The sequence below is a fragment of the Hippocampus zosterae genome, chromosome 12 (genome assembly GCF_025434085.1).
Source record: "Hippocampus zosterae strain Florida chromosome 12, ASM2543408v3, whole genome shotgun sequence".
NCBI classification, from domain to species: domain Eukaryota; kingdom Metazoa; phylum Chordata; class Actinopteri; order Syngnathiformes; family Syngnathidae; genus Hippocampus; species Hippocampus zosterae.
The window spans coordinates 4909630-4927676 of record NC_067462.1 but is presented as its reverse complement, the minus strand read 5'-3'; the positions used below and the strand labels follow the sequence as shown (position 1 = coordinate 4927676).

Below are 18047 nucleotides of genomic sequence, written 5' to 3'. Positions count from 1 at the left end.
AAAACAATAAAATGCACTACATAATCAAATTAAGCCCTCTATTTACCGTTTAAATTTATTTAATTTAAAATACATCTAATCCTGTAAAATTGCACAGTAATTTACATTAAATTTAAATTACAACTTTATTTCAGGTTTAATATTTTATGTGATGCATTTGTATTTTATGGTGATAATTTCCAATCCAATCTTTTAATGTGCTGCAAATTTATAATGCAGGTACAGTATTGGTCACAATTCACGGTAGCCCGGAACACATCTTCACGCATTTTTATTCCATGACGGTCTGTTTTGGTTGATGCAACCCAAACGGAAGTCGTCTCCTCTATAGTAAAACTTCACATTTTATTGTAAACGATCGCCTTGTATTTTATTCTATGGACAGGTTAGGATTTGATAATTGCACGTGATGAAACTTAAAGAATTGGAAAGTTGTCTACAACAAGTGGACACATTTGAAGAGCCCAAAATCCTTCTGGAGCAATATCCAACCAGTGCACACATTGCTGGTGAGGAAACAAACGTCCGCTCTTTGGGTTGTATGTTTACTTTTGTTTAAATGTATTGAATTTGCTTCGTGTTTCCACAGCGTGCATGCTTTATACGATACACAACACGTTTGATGACATTGAGGCTAAACTCGTGGCCGATCTGGGATGTGGCTGTGGAGTTCTGAGCATCGGTGCGGCGATGCTGGAAGCAGGGTGCGCTTCGGCATCTTTTTGTCATCATTCTAAGGATTATTAACACTGAAATATCTCTGGGTAATATTTACTGGTATGTCTTCTAAAGGTTATGCGTCGGATTTGACATCGACAATGACGCGCTGGACATTTTCAGAAGAAATGCGGATGAATTCGAGCTTTCCAACGTTGACCTGGTCCAGTGTGACTTGTGTTCTTTAAAAACTGAAGATTATCGTCACAGTTTTGACACTGTCATCATGAATCCCCCTTTTGGAACAAAACATAACCAAGGTGAGGAAGAAATTTGTACATTTTCACACAATCGTGTATCTTTGATTTAAGGCTGAAGTGCCATGTTAAAATTGCATGTACCGTTTTTCTTTTTTTCCACATTGTAATTGTTAGAATATTAATCCGTTTTTTTCCCTAAAGGTATGGACATGAAGTTTTTAAGAGCCGCCATAACAATGGCAAAAAAAGCCGTGTATTCACTCCATAAAACATCAACACGTGAGGTAAGAAAAGAGCTATCCCTGTCTTGTTGGCGTTTTGGATTGTCCCAATTCATTCTGTTTGTTGACTACAGCCAACCTTGCTCACTGTTCATTTCGCAGGCAATAAATGAACAACAAAAACTCCAAGTGTTTCTGACAATTTCTTTTATCCCGTTCCAGCACATACAAAAGAAGGCAAATGACTGGGGGGTGAAGATGGAAGTCATTGCAGGTAATATAAGCACACCAGAAGAGTTGAAATGAGTCACGTTGACTTTTTTTTTTTTTAACAGAACTGAGATACGACTTGCCAGCTTCTTATAAGTTTCACAAAAAGAAATCGGTGAGTTTAAATATTCTTCACACCCTTTTCCAACCTGGACAGCTGCTGAACAAGCACATTAAAATTGTTAGATTGTTATACATGGGTCTATTTGCAATTCACAATGAAAACGTAAAAACAGCAAAGCTTTTTTTTTAATGTAGAGAAGATTTTTGTCACCCGAGGAATTTTAGAGATCCAACTCAAAGTGTTCTGCTGAAATTAAATTACAATCCAGGAGGAGAAAGTTCTACATCATAAACATGAAATGTTCTGAAGCGAAACATAGGTGGACTTAAAAAGCAAAGAAAAAAGAAACTGACGCCAAGCTTTGCAAATTGTTCTCCAGGTTGACATTCAGGTGGACTTCCTACGCTTCTCCAAAGCCTGAAGCTTTTGAGTGGAATGGACTTGTTTGCCTCTGTATATAATAAACATTTTGTCCAAACTAAAAAAAAAAAGATCCGAGTGTGGCCTTACTAAGATCCATTTTCAGTTTTGGCCACCTTTGCCGCGGGACCATCGGCTTCCTCAAGTTCTCTCTTCGGGGCTGCGGGCGCCGGAGCTAAAACAAAAATGATTTCACATTGTTACAAAGTCTTATTTCAAACAAATTACGACCCTTAAATATGTCCAATTACCCTCCTCCTCCTCGTCATCGCTCGCAAATTTCGTCTTCTTGCCCTGGTATTGAGTTCTGCTTTGATCTCTTCCCCCTTTTCCTCGGCGGCCTCCTCTTCCTCTACCGCCGGATTTTCCCCTGCCTTGAAGACAGACCGAACCGATCAATTATCTGTACTTGATGTGCTGCTTGCGTCGAATCAAGGTGGTTACCTCTTTCTTTACTCCGGGATTCCTGTTGTGCTTTAATGATCTTTTTCAGGACCTCTTTCTCCTCCTCCCCTTCGAGCAGCTTCCACGTCACCACGTTATTCTTGACTTTGAGCTCTCCGTCATTTGCCTCTTTGGCCTTCTCATAAGCTTCCTTTGCATTTCCATCGAACAGGAGGGTGCCCTTTGTCGGGAGTCAAAACATGTCCCATGAAGCAAAAATGTCGGCACCGCAACTATCAAATATTTGTGGATTCATTTACGATTCAGATCAACAATTTTTGCAGTTATTCAATAACCATTCCACTTAACATCCTCGTTGGAAAGAGCCTCGGCTTACCTCTTTGGCTCCTCTCGTAAAATCAACCCACTTGATTCGTCCGTGCCCCGAGAACACGTCGTGAAAGTCTTCTCTGGAAACATCTTGCATCTCGCCGGAGAAATTTAACAAGGAACCCGAGTATTCTTCCATGAGCTCATCCTGCAAACCAGTAAGGGGTCGTGAGCCCGAGCAATCCTCCCGACAAGCAAGCTTGTTGGAGGATGAAGGGATCATACCATATTTTTCTCCTCCGTGTGTTTCTTTTGCTGTTCTTTATCCCTGAGGAGAGATTTGTGGAAGGAGCAAGCAAGTTTATTTCCCTCCCCCGACTCCCCAAGAAAATAACAAGCAGTTGTATACTCACTGTTTCACTTTTGCTTTTGTCTCTGCTTTGTGTTGTTTTCTCTCTTCTGCTTTTTTGGCATGGTAGGCTTCCCTGATAGGACAAAAGAACACTTGACTTTGCAGGCCTCTCTACAAAGCATGGTCAATTTTTTTTTAAGTTAAAATGAAGGTCCACTTTGTATTTACTTTGCTTAATTTACTCGATGACAATTGCACACTTTAATCTGTGATTTGTCATTTATTCCACACAATGTAATTGTTGCTGAAAATCAAGCGTGCGCACCTTGACAACACGAGCATTTCGTTGTCTTTGAATGATTTGATGTCCGTACGCTCAAGGAACTGCTTGGATGACTCGTCGGTGTCAAAGCAGATAAAGATTGATCCCTGCCAACAAAACAGATCCGAGTTCATAACCCAACTCACTAAATAATTGCATGGTCTGACTCAATAAGCAACCTCAAATTATTATTATTATTATTTTTTACTACCTTGAACTGCCTCTCCATATCTCTCCTCATTTGAATGTTTTCTATGTTGCCTTTTCCATTCAACCATTCCTGGATCTCATCAAGGGAGGTTCCCAAGGGAAAACCTTTCTGGAGGAACAAATGGGACAAATTATTGTAGACGGTCAAAGACTGGGATATGAATGCTAGAAGTGCATACAAAGATGGAAATATACCACCATATTAGAAATAAATTAAATTACTGATATGGTCAATCCAATTTACAAGTACTCCAAACCATAATTTATGGCATAAAAAATGTACACTGAAACGGCATACACCGTATCTGACGGAGGAAGGCACACATGCAGAATTTGATGGAATGAAACTACGGATATGTAGTCTCAAAAGAATAACAACATGATGTCAACCAAGACCTGTTTTTTTTAATAATTTGGGGGGAATTCTAAAAATAATTGAATTGGTGATCATTTGAACAACACATTTTTTCAGAATTTACCATGTAGACAGATTTGTGTTTGACAGCATCTTTGTACTCGTCGTTCAATTCAGGTAAAGGCTTTTCTGGACACCTCCTGATTTTTGTCTTGTCTTCGCTGATTTCCAAAAGGCCGCTGGTTGATTTCTGGAGTGCGGAGACGATGACGTCGCCGTCAGAGGTTAGAGATTTCAATCTGTGGAGAGGGAAAAATTCAACATGACTGGTCAAATGCTTGTCATCCCCCATGAATGCAGTCCTCTGCTATCATGCCTGCGCCAAACAATAATTCAAATTTTATTGTTGAATACAAGGTGGTGCAGCAGGTGTTTGTATTTGTTGATTTGTTTGCACACCTCATAACACAAATTACAAACACTGCATACAAAAATATTACGACAACCCTGGAAAACAATGTAAGCGCACAAACCTGTTAAATTTGAGCATTGTCTCCAAAGTGACCCAGCCATCATCAAGCTGAAGTTGTTCTTTGAGAAACTTGTCTCTTAGAAGATTGTGATCACCAAAATAGTACTGCAGGCAAGAATACAGTCAACGTTAAACGTATTGCCACGAATGTTTATGACCAATACAGTATAAGCATACTGGATATAAATGAATATTGTAATAATAGATTACCTCAATTTGTCGAGCCACTTTCACTTCAACTGGCGACATTTCTTCAGACATGACTGTTCTGTGTGCAAAACACCCAGGTTACATTCTCCACTATTCTGAGCCCCTTTTGGATGAGTTTATCACCCAACCTATTTTACTTAATTCAATCAAATGTGATCAAGTTCCTTCCCATTAAACCGGTCAGGAATATAGAGGTTTAAATGTTCAAAAATATAATGATAAATGGTTCCATTGCTTACAGGTGCACACGGTAATTACGGCGTGACTAACATGGAGGATACATGAGATTTTTGAGGCAACTAATTAAAAAAAAACTCCAAAGAATAAAATCCAACAGTACTCGTTGTGGAGTGACGTTTTACGCTCGAATTGCGTTTTTTTTTTTCTTGCAGCTAGCCTACTAGCAAGCTAACGTGTCGCATTTGCAGACCGGCCACACAGCGTGCTCCAAAATGGACAATGGTTCCATTTAGAAAAAATAATTTACTTTCACATTGCCTCCACGACGGGAATTCGTGCATACAGCCCCACAACCTTTTCACACGTTTAATCAGTTTCAACCATGTGACTTCATTCCAAGACTCTCGACAAACAGCATGCCGCTTAAACAAGCTAAACGGGGACGTCGTTCTTAAATCAACAAAGAGAATATTTTGGAGGTTTTTTTTTAAATTCATCATACAATGAACAATTGTACTGTACTTACTATCGATTTGATACGACTCGGTTGGAGATTTTGTCTTTCAAACAGAAGGATTTCACTTTGGTACCAGTTTGTACATGTGAGACTGCGTGTTACGGAAAGCCGGGAGGACCAAAAGGCAGGGGGTGGCAGGTAGGTGCGTTAAATTGTCGCTAGATGTCGCTGCCATCGCGCAAATACGATTGCATTGAACTGTGTCGACACGCTCATATTATAGCACGTTTCTTCAACGCGTACCTGAATCACCCATCCAGGGTCGCGGGGCTGCTGGGGCCTATATCCGGTTAAATTTGGGCGGAGGGCAGACTACACCCTGAACTGGTCGCCAGTCAGTCGCGAATCCTGCTGATTTACAACCTTCAAGAAAGCCCGTTTAGTGGTACAGAGAAACTGTTGGCCTATACAATAGTGCAGTGATTAAATTACTCGAAGTATAAACGTAATGTTACAATTCTAAAGAGAAAAAAATGCTTTGATGTGAACAAATGTATAACTAATTTAATCATTAAATGTTCCTTCTCACACACAGACGCGCGCGCGCTCACCCACAGCACACGCCCACACACACGCACGCACTAAAAGCTCCAGGACGAGCGACTGACGTCATTTTGTTGGTTTCCTGATAAATAAACACTATTTATTTTGAGTATCTTGTCCCTTATAGAGCAACACAAACTGTCTCATATGAGATAACAGATCTTCAAATTGTTCAATAAATTCAATAAATAGTACTGACTGATACTTGCATAGTTTCCAATTTCTTCATTCAATATATTATTTTTCACATGACAACAATTCAAAAGGAGCATGATAAGATCTTGACATTAATCGCTGTACACACAGACGCATCCATGTGACCTGGAAGAGCTGGGAAGCGTCCCGACAATCTCCCAAGTGTCCAGTTGCGGGTCGTATTTCTCAATGCTCTGCAGGTAAGTCCCTCTAGAGTAGGAGTAGCCCCCTGTGACGTAGATGCAACCATTTATGACCGCAGCACCACACTCCATCCTGCTCTCCTTCATCACTGAAATGGAGCTCCATTCCTCTCTCTCTGGGTCGTAGCAGTCCGCAATGGTCGTCTCTCCGCCTACCAGATAAAGTTTGTTCTCAAGAGACACAGAACACAGTCCATACTCTGGGAGGGGGAAAAAAAAGAGTATTGGAATGTAGAAAGCTCAATGCAAAATAAAAATACAGAAAACCTCCAATTTCGTCGGATTTAACTGTTACCTGGATGTGGGTTTATTGTAATAATGCTCCACTCGTCGTTATCTGGCCTATAGACTTGGATTTTCTCATACGTGCAGCTTCCTCTGAATCCGTAGTGGCCTCCGGTCACGTAGATTTTATCTCTTAGTACACCAGCAGTGGCATTTCCTACACCTTAAAATTAGAAAAGGAGCAGTCACTTACAAAACAAAAATAGAAAAAAAATGAACATGTGTATAATTGTCCGGGACAAAATGCAACAGTAAAAGCGAGTCCTAAATATGACTTAAAATACCCATTAACCCCGCCAAAATACCTTTTGATGATCAACTTACATCTCAAATATAACAGGCATTAGTTTTAATTGTCTGGTTGACCTTTTGTGTTTTGTCGTCACAATAAAGGCCACTCATTGCCATCCACTGACTCATATTTGTCAAAGCGCAAGCTGCTGATGCAATCATACCGCAGTTACAATGAAAATGTTTCCGAACAATTCAAACTCAGAAGTCTGTTCTTCACTCAGCACGCCTGCATCACAGCGATAGTCTGTTTTGTTTTTGTGTTGTGTCCACATTGTACATTACAAAATAAAATATTTGCCTTGTCATTCAGCACAAGGCTTTGAGTGACAGCGAGTGTCCCACTTGAAAATTATCCGTCTTTGCCAAACAATACAATGACGGCGAAACTACACACATAGAGATCAGCATTTCCCCAAACACACCTTGCTACCTTACAGGTTTTCCTTCTTCTTCTTCCTTTTACTTTCATTTTAGTATCTTACAAGGTGTGTCACAGAGGACTGTTATATTTCAAATCCAAACGTCTCATTTCCTCCCCTCAAAGAAATCTCCCTGGAGTCTAACACCACTTTCGCAACCACTCCTTCATGCACTCCTGGAGAATTTTCGTGAGACCCTCCGCAGGTCCGTCTTGACAACCATCTTGACCAGAGGTGGGCAAACTACGGCCCGCGGGCCAAATCGGGCCCGTTGGTCTTTTTAATCCGGCCCGTCAGGGGTTGGTACGGAATTAAAGTTCGATGTCCACGATTGCATTCATTTCATTTGGACTTGTAATGACGGGTATTTCAACGCCAGGTGGCGCAGTTACTTGAAGTTGCAGAGCATAGGGAGGAAGGGGGAGACGATACGGAAGCCCGGAGTAGCGCCAAGTCAAGCAAATCCCGTTTGATACGACGGAATAATGTACTCTTAAAGTCTGAAAAACGTGCCAAAAAATGCAAAATACTGCTTTTTAAATAAAGAAATCAAATTAATATTATGTCGAATTTAGTTCACCCTTTTGATCCGGCCCTCCATAATATTTTCTGGTTCTCATGTGGCCCTATGCAAAAAATAATTGCCCACCCCTGATCTTGACGATACTAATGCAGCGTGTTATACCCGAGACAAATTCCTTGTGTGTTCTACATACATGGCCAATAAAGATGATTCTGATTCTGATTCTGATCCACGTCTTCGAAACGAGTCCCCTTGACGATCGCCTGAGCTCGAGGAAGAGATACTTTTTTCTGACACATCGTACATAATGTTGGATGACAAGGTAAGAATTTCAGTTCCGACGGGTAGACCCTATTTGACCAGCGCTCACGTAAAAAATAAACACTGAATCTTGAAGACAAGTTTTGTTTCCACACCTTGGATCATTCTTGCCCCCGGGAACCATTTCTTCTTTAGCGGATCGTACCATTCCGTCTGCTGCTCCGGAGCTCCTCCCGCGTAGCCTCCGATGGCATAAATACAGCCGTGCAAAGCGACGGAACAATGGTAGTACCTGGCCGTGATCATAGGGCAAGCCTCCGTCCACTCATCACGGTCACAGTTGTAAATAAAAACGGTGTCAAGGGCCTCCACTGTGTTGGTCCTGTAGCCTCCCGTCACGTAGATATCCGCCCGGAGTAACGCAACGCTGTAGCTCTCTCGCGCATAGTCCGGCATGTCTTTTCCTCGCAACCAAGTGTCGCTCGTGGGTTCCCATATGTGAACTTCACAAAGAGGGTGCCAGTAGTATCCCCCGATAACGTACATGCTCGTTTTCCCAACTGCTGTTATCGCTTTACTTTGAGGTTTCGAAGCCTGCGCGACGATCGATTTGAATCTCTCGTCGCTACTCGCTAAGCACCGCTTGTGCAGCTCTAAACTAGCCTCCAAGTCACTCTCATCCAGGTCCAGATCGATCAAGCGCAGCAGGTCCGCAGCCTGACGAATACGGTTCTCCGAGTCGTGAATGACCCATTTGATCACCGCGTCAACGGGCAGTTGGTCCCTTTGCACGCTGAGCTTTTGAGTAGCCAGAAGTGTTCGGATTTGATTGGAATCCAGCTCGAGGAACTCCTCCTGCTGGATCAGCTCGGCAAACCTGCTCAGCATCACCCTCCTGGCTTCGCGCTCGAGTCCAGGACACAGATGGAGTTGAGCGAACGCGTGCATGCCCAGGCAATTGTCGACATCCAGGAGACGGATAAGGAAGCCTTCGCACGCCCGTTTCACCGAGTTGAACTGCAGCAGGTCGGCGGCCTCCAGCAGGCTTTGCGCATTTTTCTCCGTGATGCTCACTTGGGCCGTGTAAACGTAGTCAACCAGGAGTGCCAGAACCTCACAATCCACCCCGACCAGCTTGATGACACTTTTGGACCTTTCCCTCATATCAGCCGTGAACATGATCCGGAAGTAGGAGCTCCTGGCAGACAGTAGCGCCTTGTGGCAGTGGAACGCCCGGCCCGAGTCATCGGCACACCGCAGCGTGACATCGGTAAACAGTCCGTTGAGGTAGAAATGCCGGAGAGCGTCCAAGATCTCGGTTGGATGGTCTTGGTCGCGGAAATCGTAAGTGTAGACCTCATCCTGCTGGTGTGACATTGTATCTGCATCCCCAAAAAAAACAATCGACAATATCCATAAAATGACACCACCAATACTCATCCATCTCTCCATTTTCAACACCGCTGATGAACAGTTCCAAGTAACACCGGTGACAGCGTTATGCCGCTTTAATGTGTTATTTCGGTTATATCGGTGTTGTTTCAAGTCATTTTTTAAATGATTGCGGCTTGGTGACACCCGTAAAAACGAAGGCAACGCGGTCAAGTCTTACATGTTATGTGACTGGTCATATATTTGTAAGAGAACTGAAAAATAGATTGAAATGTTACCAATGCAAAGGTAATAATGCCGGGTCTGAAAAATGGAACGCGCGGGCTGCAAAAGTGGCCCGGATCAGCACATATACCGGGAAATCGCCATGCGGTTCAGATCGGCCACTCAAGGTGAGTGGTTGAGTACACCCTGAACTGGTCGCCAGTCAACTACAAGGCAACAAACTACCATTCAGACCCAAGCGCAATTTAAAGTCTTCAATTAACCTAACATGCATGTTTTTGTCGGTTGAGAGGAAGCCCACATAAGCACAATCAAAACCCAGACGGGCCGAGATTTGACCTTTGACCCTTTCAAAGTGTGAAGTGCTAACTACCGGGCCGCCGTGCTGCCCAGCTATATTCTCTCCAATTGTATATGCTTTATATATGATATTGTCACTCGTACTCACCGAAACGATCCCACTCTCACCTTTCTTTTGCCCATAAATGCTCCTCGATGACTCTTGTCTCTTGCACCACCCAAAAAACACGAGCGGGCTCAATTTGGAGTACGCAGGGACGTCACAGCTGGTGGCTTCTCTCCTATTTTGGTGATTGTGTGCAATGCAACAGCGCCCCCCCACCCCCTCCCACGACCCACCTCTCTTCTTCTCCTCCTCCCAGCTGCACGCCCCTGAGCAAAGACAGTCAGAGGAATCCCGACTCTCTCTCTCTCTCTCACCTCCTAAATATAACCTCCGAGGTCATGTGACCGCTTCGCCCACGTGGACGGCACATTAGTGTGGCCGTACAAAGACAGCCAGCACTTCTCGCTCTTGGACTACAGATGAGCGCCCCCCCACTTCACAAAACAGGTTCCCTCCCACTCGTGTATTTTTCGGTCTCATTCGAGCCGTTGCCATGGTGATTTGAATCGAATTTGACTGTGGCCAAGGTTTGACCTAATCTCATGGGATTAGCGTGACCTGTACATGAAACTGCCGCCGTCAGAACAGCGGTACAAAACATACTTGCGATCCGTCAGTCAAGCCGAAATCAATGCATAAATGATTTTTTTCATATTTTGTATTTTCTTTTCTTCCATGCGGCCACTTCATTCGGTCCACCTACAAAATCAACAACAACAAAAAAAAATCATTCCCCTTTATAAAGACACCAGCTGGTTCGCCGCCCTCCGGGCGGCTCATAAGCTAGTTCCTGCGGAAGGCTGGTAAGGTGGGCCTTCGGCCCACAAAAGTGTTGTTGCTTGGTTCAACTTTTTGTTCATCTTCATTGCTTATCGCGAAAATAAAGAGATGTTTAGCTCTACTAAATAACTAACAATTTCATTGCAATGCTTGTGGGTAGACAACATTTTTTCGCTAAGATGCCCGCGCGATCGTAGTGAGCCACTGCCTGAGCGGCGCAGTGGCGGCGCGGTGAAGTAGGTACGTTTTGAAAAGGGACAGACGGAAGGACAGACCGCGTGCGGGACGACGCGCAATATATATATAGATTAACTCATTCAGTACCAGCCAATTCTGCACCAAGTCTGAAAAGACGTTTAAAAACATCTTTGGGAGTGAATGAGTTAAATGATGCGCTTCGAATGAAATTGTCAGAGAAGTATTTCAATACAGCGGGTGCTCGGTTTACGACGTCTTGAGACCGACGCGCAAATGGACTAATTTGCGCCTTACTTCGAAACAAAACGTCATCGCGCGGCACGGTCATTTATAGGCGAGCTTTGGGCAAACAAATATTTGCGGTATCTGATTTTTAGGCTGCATTCCGGTTTACGTACAAAATCGTTTAAATCACAACGCAGAAACGGAACGATCGCCCAGCTCGTAAACCGAGGACACCCTGTATTGCGATTGATTTTTGCTCACTGCACAATAGTGAGTGTTGTTCTTATAATTTCTATGCATTTCTAAACCCCCCCACTCCAAATGAGCAAAAAGCCAAATTATTATTAACAGCTCTAAGTATGCGGTTCATGATTCGCTTGAGCAGATAAATCTGTTAGGTTAAGTTAGTCTTGATAGACATTTTGCACAACAGTTTATACCAATTTTCATAACATTAGTACCCGAGTAAATATTTTGCACATTCTCAGCAGACATGTTAACCTCTTATTCGGTATGCAAATGAGGGATGGTCCGATACCATTTCTTTTCAGATCGATACCAGTCTGAGCTTTCACTGCTTGAGTACTAAACGTCACCCATACCTCTCGTTCTTTGATGACATCATGTTTTACTAAACACAATGAGAGAACATTTGGAATTAAAAAAAAAAAATCTTTCAGGCACGGATGATAATTTGCCGATGTGTCAATCTGCCGCAGTGTCAGGGGGCAACTACTACTGAGGACTTGATGTCAGATTTTTTTTTGGAGGAAAAAAAAAAAAAAAAGAAAATAAGCCCAATACTAATATCAGTACTCACCCGTCCCTCAAATAAATATTTCTGGTGTTCACCGCGTTGAAACATATCTTTAAATATTTCTTTGAGTCCCAAAACAATTGCATACCTTGTAGCCATGTAAAAATATAAATAAATAAAACAAACACAAATAATGAACAGAACAACTCAGGAAAAGCACATTTTTTCATCAGTTTTACTGACAAAGCTGTGCAAACCACCTTAACACTGGAATGTAAGTCGCAACTGGCTCTGGAAAGGTTAGTCGAGAACGCTAAGGCAAAGCTGGATCAATCAAAACGCAAAAAGTGAGCGGCGGCCTTGCTTCAAGCGCTGATCTGAGCCGCCTCCTGAACCAAAGGCTTCAAGGCACAGAGGTCCCGCAGCAGAGAAGACACCCCGACGCAGTACCAACTATCACCGCAGTGCTTTACGGGAGCACTGAAAGACTCGATTTGTACTCCCTCTGCGGCGAGCAGGCCTAAACGAAAACATAAGAGGGAAAATTGGGGTGTGATTAAAAGGAGCTCAATGAAAAATAGTTGAGACGGATTCCTCACCGGCCAGCGACGAGAGCAGCTGAGGACTGGCCGAGGCCTTGAAGAAGAGCAGATTCCCAGCCAGTGACACGGGCTGCCTGAAAACGCTGCCGCTCAGCTCCAGCAGGACCGGTCGGCGACCTTGAATGGTGCCGCTAGCTTTGTAGCTGCAGCCGTCGGTCATGATCTCCACCGTGCACGCGTCGTTAGAAGCCTCGTCCGACACGCTGTGGCTTTGGTTTACCTGAGGGGGGAAACGCAGAAGCGGCACATTTTGACAACAACATTCATCAAATGGGATGTTTTCTACCAATGTCGTACCGTGATTCCAGATTGCTCGGCGAGGCTCAGCACGTTGATGAAGTTCGGGCAAGAGCCGGATTTGCCGTTAAGCAGGCCGACCAGCACGGCGGCCGTCATGTAGCTGGCTGAAGACTTCATGCCGTCTCCTTGGTTTATGAATTAAAAACAAGTTTATTGCTTCATTCTAACAGCGTCTTCCGCGTGCTACTAAATGAAAGGGCACTAAAACAATTATGTAGTACGCACCTTGAGAAGTGATTTGTACGTGGCTCAGTGGTGTCTTGGACACACTGCACGACTTTAGCACGGCTCCGATGGCCTCTCCAAGTTTGATCAATGGATAAGAGTCCGGGGAGAAAGTGCTCGCCAAAACCTGTGCGTTTACCTGTGTAGAAAAAAAAAAAAAAGGACACCAGCAACTGTCACAGGTGTGGTTTTGAAGAATTTGACACATCTGCATGTCACTTGGCCCTCAAGTATCTCAGTAATAAAAAGCGCTCTTCAATTTACCGCTCCGACCAGCTTGTTGCCCTTCACCATGTCGACGATCTGCAGCGCGATGTCCTGGCCGCATCGCGCCTGCGCCTCCTTGGTGCTGGCACCGAGATGTGGACAGCAGATCACGTTGGGATGGTTGACCAGAGAGCGGTTTTGTGGGGGCTCCTGTGGCACAAACAACCTTATTGCATTTCTATCTTCATAAAATTACATTTGCGGTTCGATGAACATATGACATTGCGGTGTATTGTCCAATCTCACCTGCGACCATACATGCAGCACTTTTAGGACTCGTAAACCATTACAAATTTAGATTAGGAACAGATTTATCCGTCTTATATTCCTCGCAATGTTGAACTTCATCGTTCGCAAAACATTACCGAGTTTTTAAATCAAGTTTATTTATGTTGCTTTTATTATAGTATGCTTTCAGATCAAATTGATGTCAAAGTGGCCTCGGAGTCACCTTGAGAACATCACAGCTGACCTGTTGTCTGGGTTTGGTCACGTGACGTTCGCAATGCGACCTCGAGGGTACTTTTGTCAGTCGACGGCAGAGGGCGGTATTGGACGAAATGGCAGCTGCCCAAGAGTAATACAAATTCGGGGTTAATCCGCTTCATTAAATATAATAATAAAATCTCTCTATGTAATGTGGATAATTATGTGAATTCCAATGATTAGAATATTACAGTGACTCAGGTTGAAGGTAATCTTGCCTCCACAAAGACGTCAAGGCCGGCTCCGCCGCACTGTCCGGACTCCAAAGCTCGTAGGAGGGCGGCTTCGTCGATGATGCCACCACGTGCGCAGTTGACTACTTTCACGCCTCTCTTGCATTTGGCAAAGGTTTCATCGTTGAGTAGACCTTGCGAGGGAATCGACATCAAAAATGAGAATCCAACTATAAATTCATTGGCATTTTCATACTTGGAGGTCCCGTAAGGTGAATTCAAAGCAAACAGCTAGCTAGTTCGCTAGTTATTAGTAAATCAGTAAGAAAAAGAAATGACTCCGTTTGCTTATGTCAATAAAAATCACTAAATATATTCATGTCAATATGAGCATCCATAACCAACTTGATTTGTCTTTGCAGGTGGGGCAACCTAAACAAACAGAACTTGGATGATTCTTTTACACGTTCCTTTGTTCCGTTTTCAATATATGCACTGGAAATCAAAGAAAGCAATGTTATCAGCTGTATCTGGCAACTTGAGGGTCTTATGTGACACCCACCGACAGTGGAGGGCATTAACGGAGTGTGGACCGTGATGTAGTCACAGAGAGGCCAAAGCTGCTCCAGGGACATCTGCTCCACCCCCCAGCTGGCTGACACTTCAACTGGAGTGATTGGATCATAGCCAATAGTCTAACAAACAAAACAAACAAAAAAAAAAACAGGCTATTAAACTTTCTGATGATCACAGAGTGCAAATAGAAGTGACAAGCCGACCGACCTTCATGCCAAATGCCTGCATTCTGTTGGCCACCTCCTTTCCTATTCTTCCGAGTCCAACTATTCCGAGAACTTTACCGTACAGCTCAGCACCCATAAACTGCAACATGAGAAAATTTGACAATGACCCAGCTGACTAAATCAAAAAGCGCCACGGCATCTGAATGCCGCATCACATTACTGACGAATGACCGGACAATGGAGCCGACCATGCAATTGTAATTCTGTCGCTGAGCCTGAAAAGAATAAGCCGTGAAGCCTCTCGCTCACCTTTTTGCGATCCCAATTGCCAGCTCGCATGGACATTGCAGCTTGAGGCACATTTCTGCAAATAGACACGCAGGAGTAATATTCGTTAAGTTAACATATTAGGACACATACGCGTGAATTAACGTGCAATACTTTAACCACGTACACAAATACATTTTCAAATTGCCTAGAAAATCACAATGTGCAATCACTGGCGAACATTTTTTAGAACGCTGGTGACCCCTGCTTTTGCATAGTGAGTGAAACAAGGAAATTTATTCTGTGTGTGAGCATCTGGGTGTGAGTTATGGCCTACAGCAGCTACTGTAGTGTTCTCATTTTGAACTTATTTGTTTGACTTCATCCATCCATCCATTTTCCAAACCGCTTGATCCTCACTAGGGTCGCGGGGGGTGCTGGAGCCTATCCCAGCTGTCTTCAGGCAGTAGGCGGGGGACACCCTGAATCAGTTGCCAGCCAATCGCAGGGCACACAGACGAACAACCACCCACACTCACACAGGGACAATTTAGAGCGTCCAATCAGCCTGCCACGCATGTTTTTGGAATGTGGGAGGAAACCGGAGCACCCGGAGAAAACCCACGCAAGCCCGGGGAGAACATGCAAACCGCACACAGGGAGGCCAGAGCTGGAATCGAACCCAGTACCTCTGCACTGTGAAGCCGACGTGCTAACCACTGGACTACCGGGGCGCCCCTTTGTTTGACTTTTACATTCGATAAATGAATAAAAGTGTATCGGCGACCGTGGCTCTGTCCAACGGAAAAGTGAAATGCTATGGAAGGTATTGACGTGGAGACAAATTAATGATCAATTTAAATAATTTTTTTTTGACGGAGTTGATGTGCAATATTCCATATGTACAGTCCAGGAATAATTTGTGTTGTCATATTTCTGTTAAAAACAAGTTTGACTGGGGCAGATTCGTCAAACAATGGCTTCATCCGACTCATGGATTTCACAAGAACCGTTGACAGTTCGTTTGACGCGGCTGCTTTAGGACAAGCATCAAAAATCAAATCCTCTCAAAATCTTTGAGTGATTAGATTTTTGTTAAAAACGCGAACGCAATGCGTTCTTGCCCTTAATGTTGCTTTGCTGCTGGGAGTTTTTCCTTCCATCATCGAAGAGAATTGAAACCAAACACAGAACCCTGATGAAAGGTTGCCCATTGATGATCTAATCCGTCAGCTGATCATACTTTGCCCACCTCGGCACATCTACTTACCTCGAGAGGCTCATCAGAAGGGCGCAGGTCAGCTCAGCCGCACTGATGGTGTTGCCGCTAGGCGTGCTGCGCCACACATTCGACATCTGCTTAGCTCGAAATATGAACAACAACAACAAATTTGAACCGATCGACGCACGCTTACTTCATGACTATGACGCCCATTTTAGTGGCGGCCTCGACATCCACGTTGTCCACGCCGGTTCCGGCTCTCCCGATGATTTTGAGATTGCCGGCGGCGTTGATGACGTCAGCCGTCACCTTGGTAGCAGATCTCACCACCAGGCCGTCGTAGTCCTGACGAGGGGAGAGAGCAGCACCTTTCATACACGCACGACTGGGTGATCAACTAGGCAAATACGTGCACTAAAACGCAAACACCAAAAACCGGTATGAACCACTTAACCTGCTGTTTTTAGCGTGAAGTGGCTGCTGGTGTTTACGCCCCCATCTTGTCACAGCTGAATGGCCATCTGCGTCTCATTGCGCCTTGTTAACAGGCCCCGTGATTGAACTTTAATTTAGCGCCTGGGCGTGAGTTGTAGCTTTCAGCAGCTCTTTGCGAGTGTTCTCATTTTGTATGGGTGTGTTTGATGGTTCTGTTCAACATAGAGCTGAAAGCTTGACATTTCCATTTTTTAAAAAAAATGGAAATGTTCATACAAAACAACCTTGAAAAAGGGACCTTGAAAAAAAAACCATATTATATCACAATTGCAATATTGATGTTATTAAAAATATATATTATTTTTCAAAATCGTTCAGTTCTTTTTTTTTATATATTTTCTTCTCTACTTGCATTTTCACCAGTCTTAGTATTTAAACAAGTTCATGTACTTTACTACTACAGAGTTCGGACTACTGCTGTGGGCAAAAAATGAGTCACGTGCACCATTTATGCCAAGCTAAGCAGCTCTACTAGAAAGTGATGGGCCGAATTGCATCATCTCGTCAGGGCAGGGCGGTGCTAAGCAAACACACACACACACATAACATTCAGTAAAATCTGCAACTGAAATACATTCAGTTTGAAAAAATTTATCAGTGAGTTGCAAAGAATCGAATAAATTTTTGAAAATACCCAACCGCCCCCCCCCAATGCACACGTGGGAAAAAAAAGACCGAGTGTTGGAAGAGCCTGTTACGCAATGCAGACTTCCAATGACATTCTTACCTTGATCTCGGCAACCAGTTCATTCTTCTGCATGTTGTGCTTCTCCGTTACACGGATGCCATTTTCTTCCAAGATGCTCCTGCAGCGAGGGTCCACGCTTTCGCTGATGAGAACATTCTTAATGGAGATGGGGGGCATCTTGAGGAATTTGTGTGTTGTATAAGAAGAAAGTCTCCCGCGCGGGCAAGGTTGTTGATGGATGGTGAACTTGTGTTGGAGGAACGGTGCAAGTAGACTTCGGCGACGAGTGATGATGGCCACGGGAAGTTGCTCGTGCTCGTTGCTTTTGAATGGCTGTGGGTGTGCGCAGGACGGCCCCCTTTTCAGAAGAAAACACGCCCCCTATCGTGCACCTCTCACCTAACTGGAGCGTGACTGACAAACTTGATTTCAGTCCCTGAGCCCTAACACTTTACAAAGCAACACATGTCTTTTAGGCCAAACAAAAAAAACCATATCAGCAAAAATAATAATGATAATCACGTTTTTTTTTCAATTAAAATTATGTTAGTTCCTTATTTCATCCCGAAATGCTCAAATAGAATATTGA

At 43.8% G+C, this 18047-nt stretch overlaps 4 protein-coding genes across 6 annotated transcripts; 1 reads left to right on the top strand and 3 right to left on the bottom strand.

The window, feature by feature from the left end:
* Nucleotides 1-267: 267 nt before the first annotated feature.
* mettl5 (methyltransferase 5, N6-adenosine) lies at nt 268-1963 on the top strand. Of its 2 annotated transcripts, XM_052082946.1 has the most exons (7): nt 268-509; nt 590-704; nt 793-977; nt 1119-1201; nt 1361-1412; nt 1474-1523; nt 1852-1963. In XM_052082946.1, the coding sequence occupies exons 1-7, from the start codon at nt 410-412 to the stop codon at nt 1891-1893; spliced, it is 627 nt and encodes a 208-aa protein (XP_051938906.1). In that variant the 5' UTR covers nt 268-409; the 3' UTR covers nt 1894-1963. The 2 variants fall into 2 exon arrangements, with proteins under 2 accessions (XP_051938906.1, XP_051938905.1); XM_052082945.1 differs by having other exon boundaries at nt 1474-1963.
* On the bottom strand, nt 1329-5431 carry ssb (small RNA binding exonuclease protection factor La). Its single transcript, XM_052082943.1, has 12 exons — nt 5294-5431; nt 4588-4645; nt 4379-4482; nt 3970-4144; nt 3492-3599; nt 3284-3387; nt 3020-3091; nt 2892-2934; nt 2674-2814; nt 2337-2517; nt 2144-2266; nt 1329-2067 (listed from the first exon to the last, which is right to left on the bottom strand). Exons 2-12 carry the CDS (start codon nt 4636-4638, stop codon nt 1982-1984), a joined length of 1188 nt encoding a protein of 395 aa, XP_051938903.1. The 5' UTR covers nt 4639-4645; nt 5294-5431; the 3' UTR covers nt 1329-1981.
* Nucleotides 5432-5773: 342 nt separating this feature from the next.
* On the bottom strand, nt 5774-10216 carry klhl23 (kelch-like family member 23). 2 transcript variants are annotated; one of them, XM_052082941.1, is made up of 4 exons: nt 10093-10216; nt 8163-9389; nt 6521-6673; nt 5774-6425 (listed from the first exon to the last, which is right to left on the bottom strand). In XM_052082941.1, exons 2-4 carry the CDS (start codon nt 9382-9384, stop codon nt 6115-6117), a joined length of 1686 nt encoding a protein of 561 aa, XP_051938901.1. In that variant the 5' UTR covers nt 9385-9389; nt 10093-10216; the 3' UTR covers nt 5774-6114. The 2 variants fall into 2 exon arrangements, with proteins under 2 accessions (XP_051938901.1, XP_051938902.1); XM_052082942.1 differs by having other exon boundaries at nt 5774-6377.
* Nucleotides 10217-12009: 1793 nt separating this feature from the next.
* Nucleotides 12010-17785, bottom strand: phgdh (phosphoglycerate dehydrogenase). The gene is made up of 12 exons (XM_052081580.1): nt 17498-17785; nt 16469-16620; nt 16324-16389; nt 15096-15150; nt 14827-14925; nt 14606-14738; nt 14089-14237; nt 13382-13534; nt 13118-13256; nt 12890-13017; nt 12590-12812; nt 12010-12510 (listed from the first exon to the last, which is right to left on the bottom strand). The coding sequence occupies exons 1-12, from the start codon at nt 17633-17635 to the stop codon at nt 12356-12358; spliced, it is 1590 nt and encodes a 529-aa protein (XP_051937540.1). The 5' UTR covers nt 17636-17785; the 3' UTR covers nt 12010-12355.
* Between the last annotated feature and the right edge of the window lie 262 nt (nt 17786-18047).

Bases quoted from the DNA above. Each gene is read 5' to 3' on its own strand.
- ssb (XM_052082943.1), bottom strand. From the start codon at position 4,638: ATGTCTGAAGAAATGTCGCCAGTTGAAGTGAAAGTGGCTCGACAAATT. The intron at 3,388-3,491 runs GTAGTAAAAAAT...TTTTGTTGGCAG, and splicing joins ATATGGAGAGGCAGTTCAAG to GGATCAATCTTTATCTGCTT. The intron at 2,935-3,019 runs GTGAGTATACAA...ATCTCTCCTCAG, and splicing joins ACAAAAGCAAAAGTGAAACA to GGATAAAGAACAGCAAAAGA.
- mettl5 (XM_052082945.1), top strand. From the start codon at position 410: ATGAAACTTAAAGAATTGGAAAGTTGTCTACAACAAGTGGACACATTT. The intron at 510-589 runs GTGAGGAAACAA...GTGTTTCCACAG, and splicing joins AACCAGTGCACACATTGCTG to CGTGCATGCTTTATACGATA. The intron at 705-792 runs GTGCGCTTCGGC...TGTCTTCTAAAG, and splicing joins GCGGCGATGCTGGAAGCAGG to GTTATGCGTCGGATTTGACA.
- klhl23 (XM_052082941.1), bottom strand. From the start codon at position 9,384: ATGTCACACCAGCAGGATGAGGTCTACACTTACGATTTCCGCGACCAA. The intron at 6,674-8,162 runs GTGTGGAAACAA...TCTAATTTTAAG, and splicing joins GGGGGCAAGAATGATCCAAG to GTGTAGGAAATGCCACTGCT. The intron at 6,426-6,520 runs GTAACAGTTAAA...TCCCCCTCCCAG, and splicing joins TACAATAAACCCACATCCAG to AGTATGGACTGTGTTCTGTG.
- phgdh (XM_052081580.1), bottom strand. From the start codon at position 17,635: ATGCCCCCCATCTCCATTAAGAATGTTCTCATCAGCGAAAGCGTGGAC. The intron at 16,390-16,468 runs GTAAGCGTGCGT...TGTGTGGCGCAG, and splicing joins ATGGGCGTCATAGTCATGAA to CACGCCTAGCGGCAACACCA. The intron at 12,511-12,589 runs GTGAGGAATCCG...GTTTTCGTTTAG, and splicing joins GCTGCTCTCGTCGCTGGCCG to GCCTGCTCGCCGCAGAGGGA.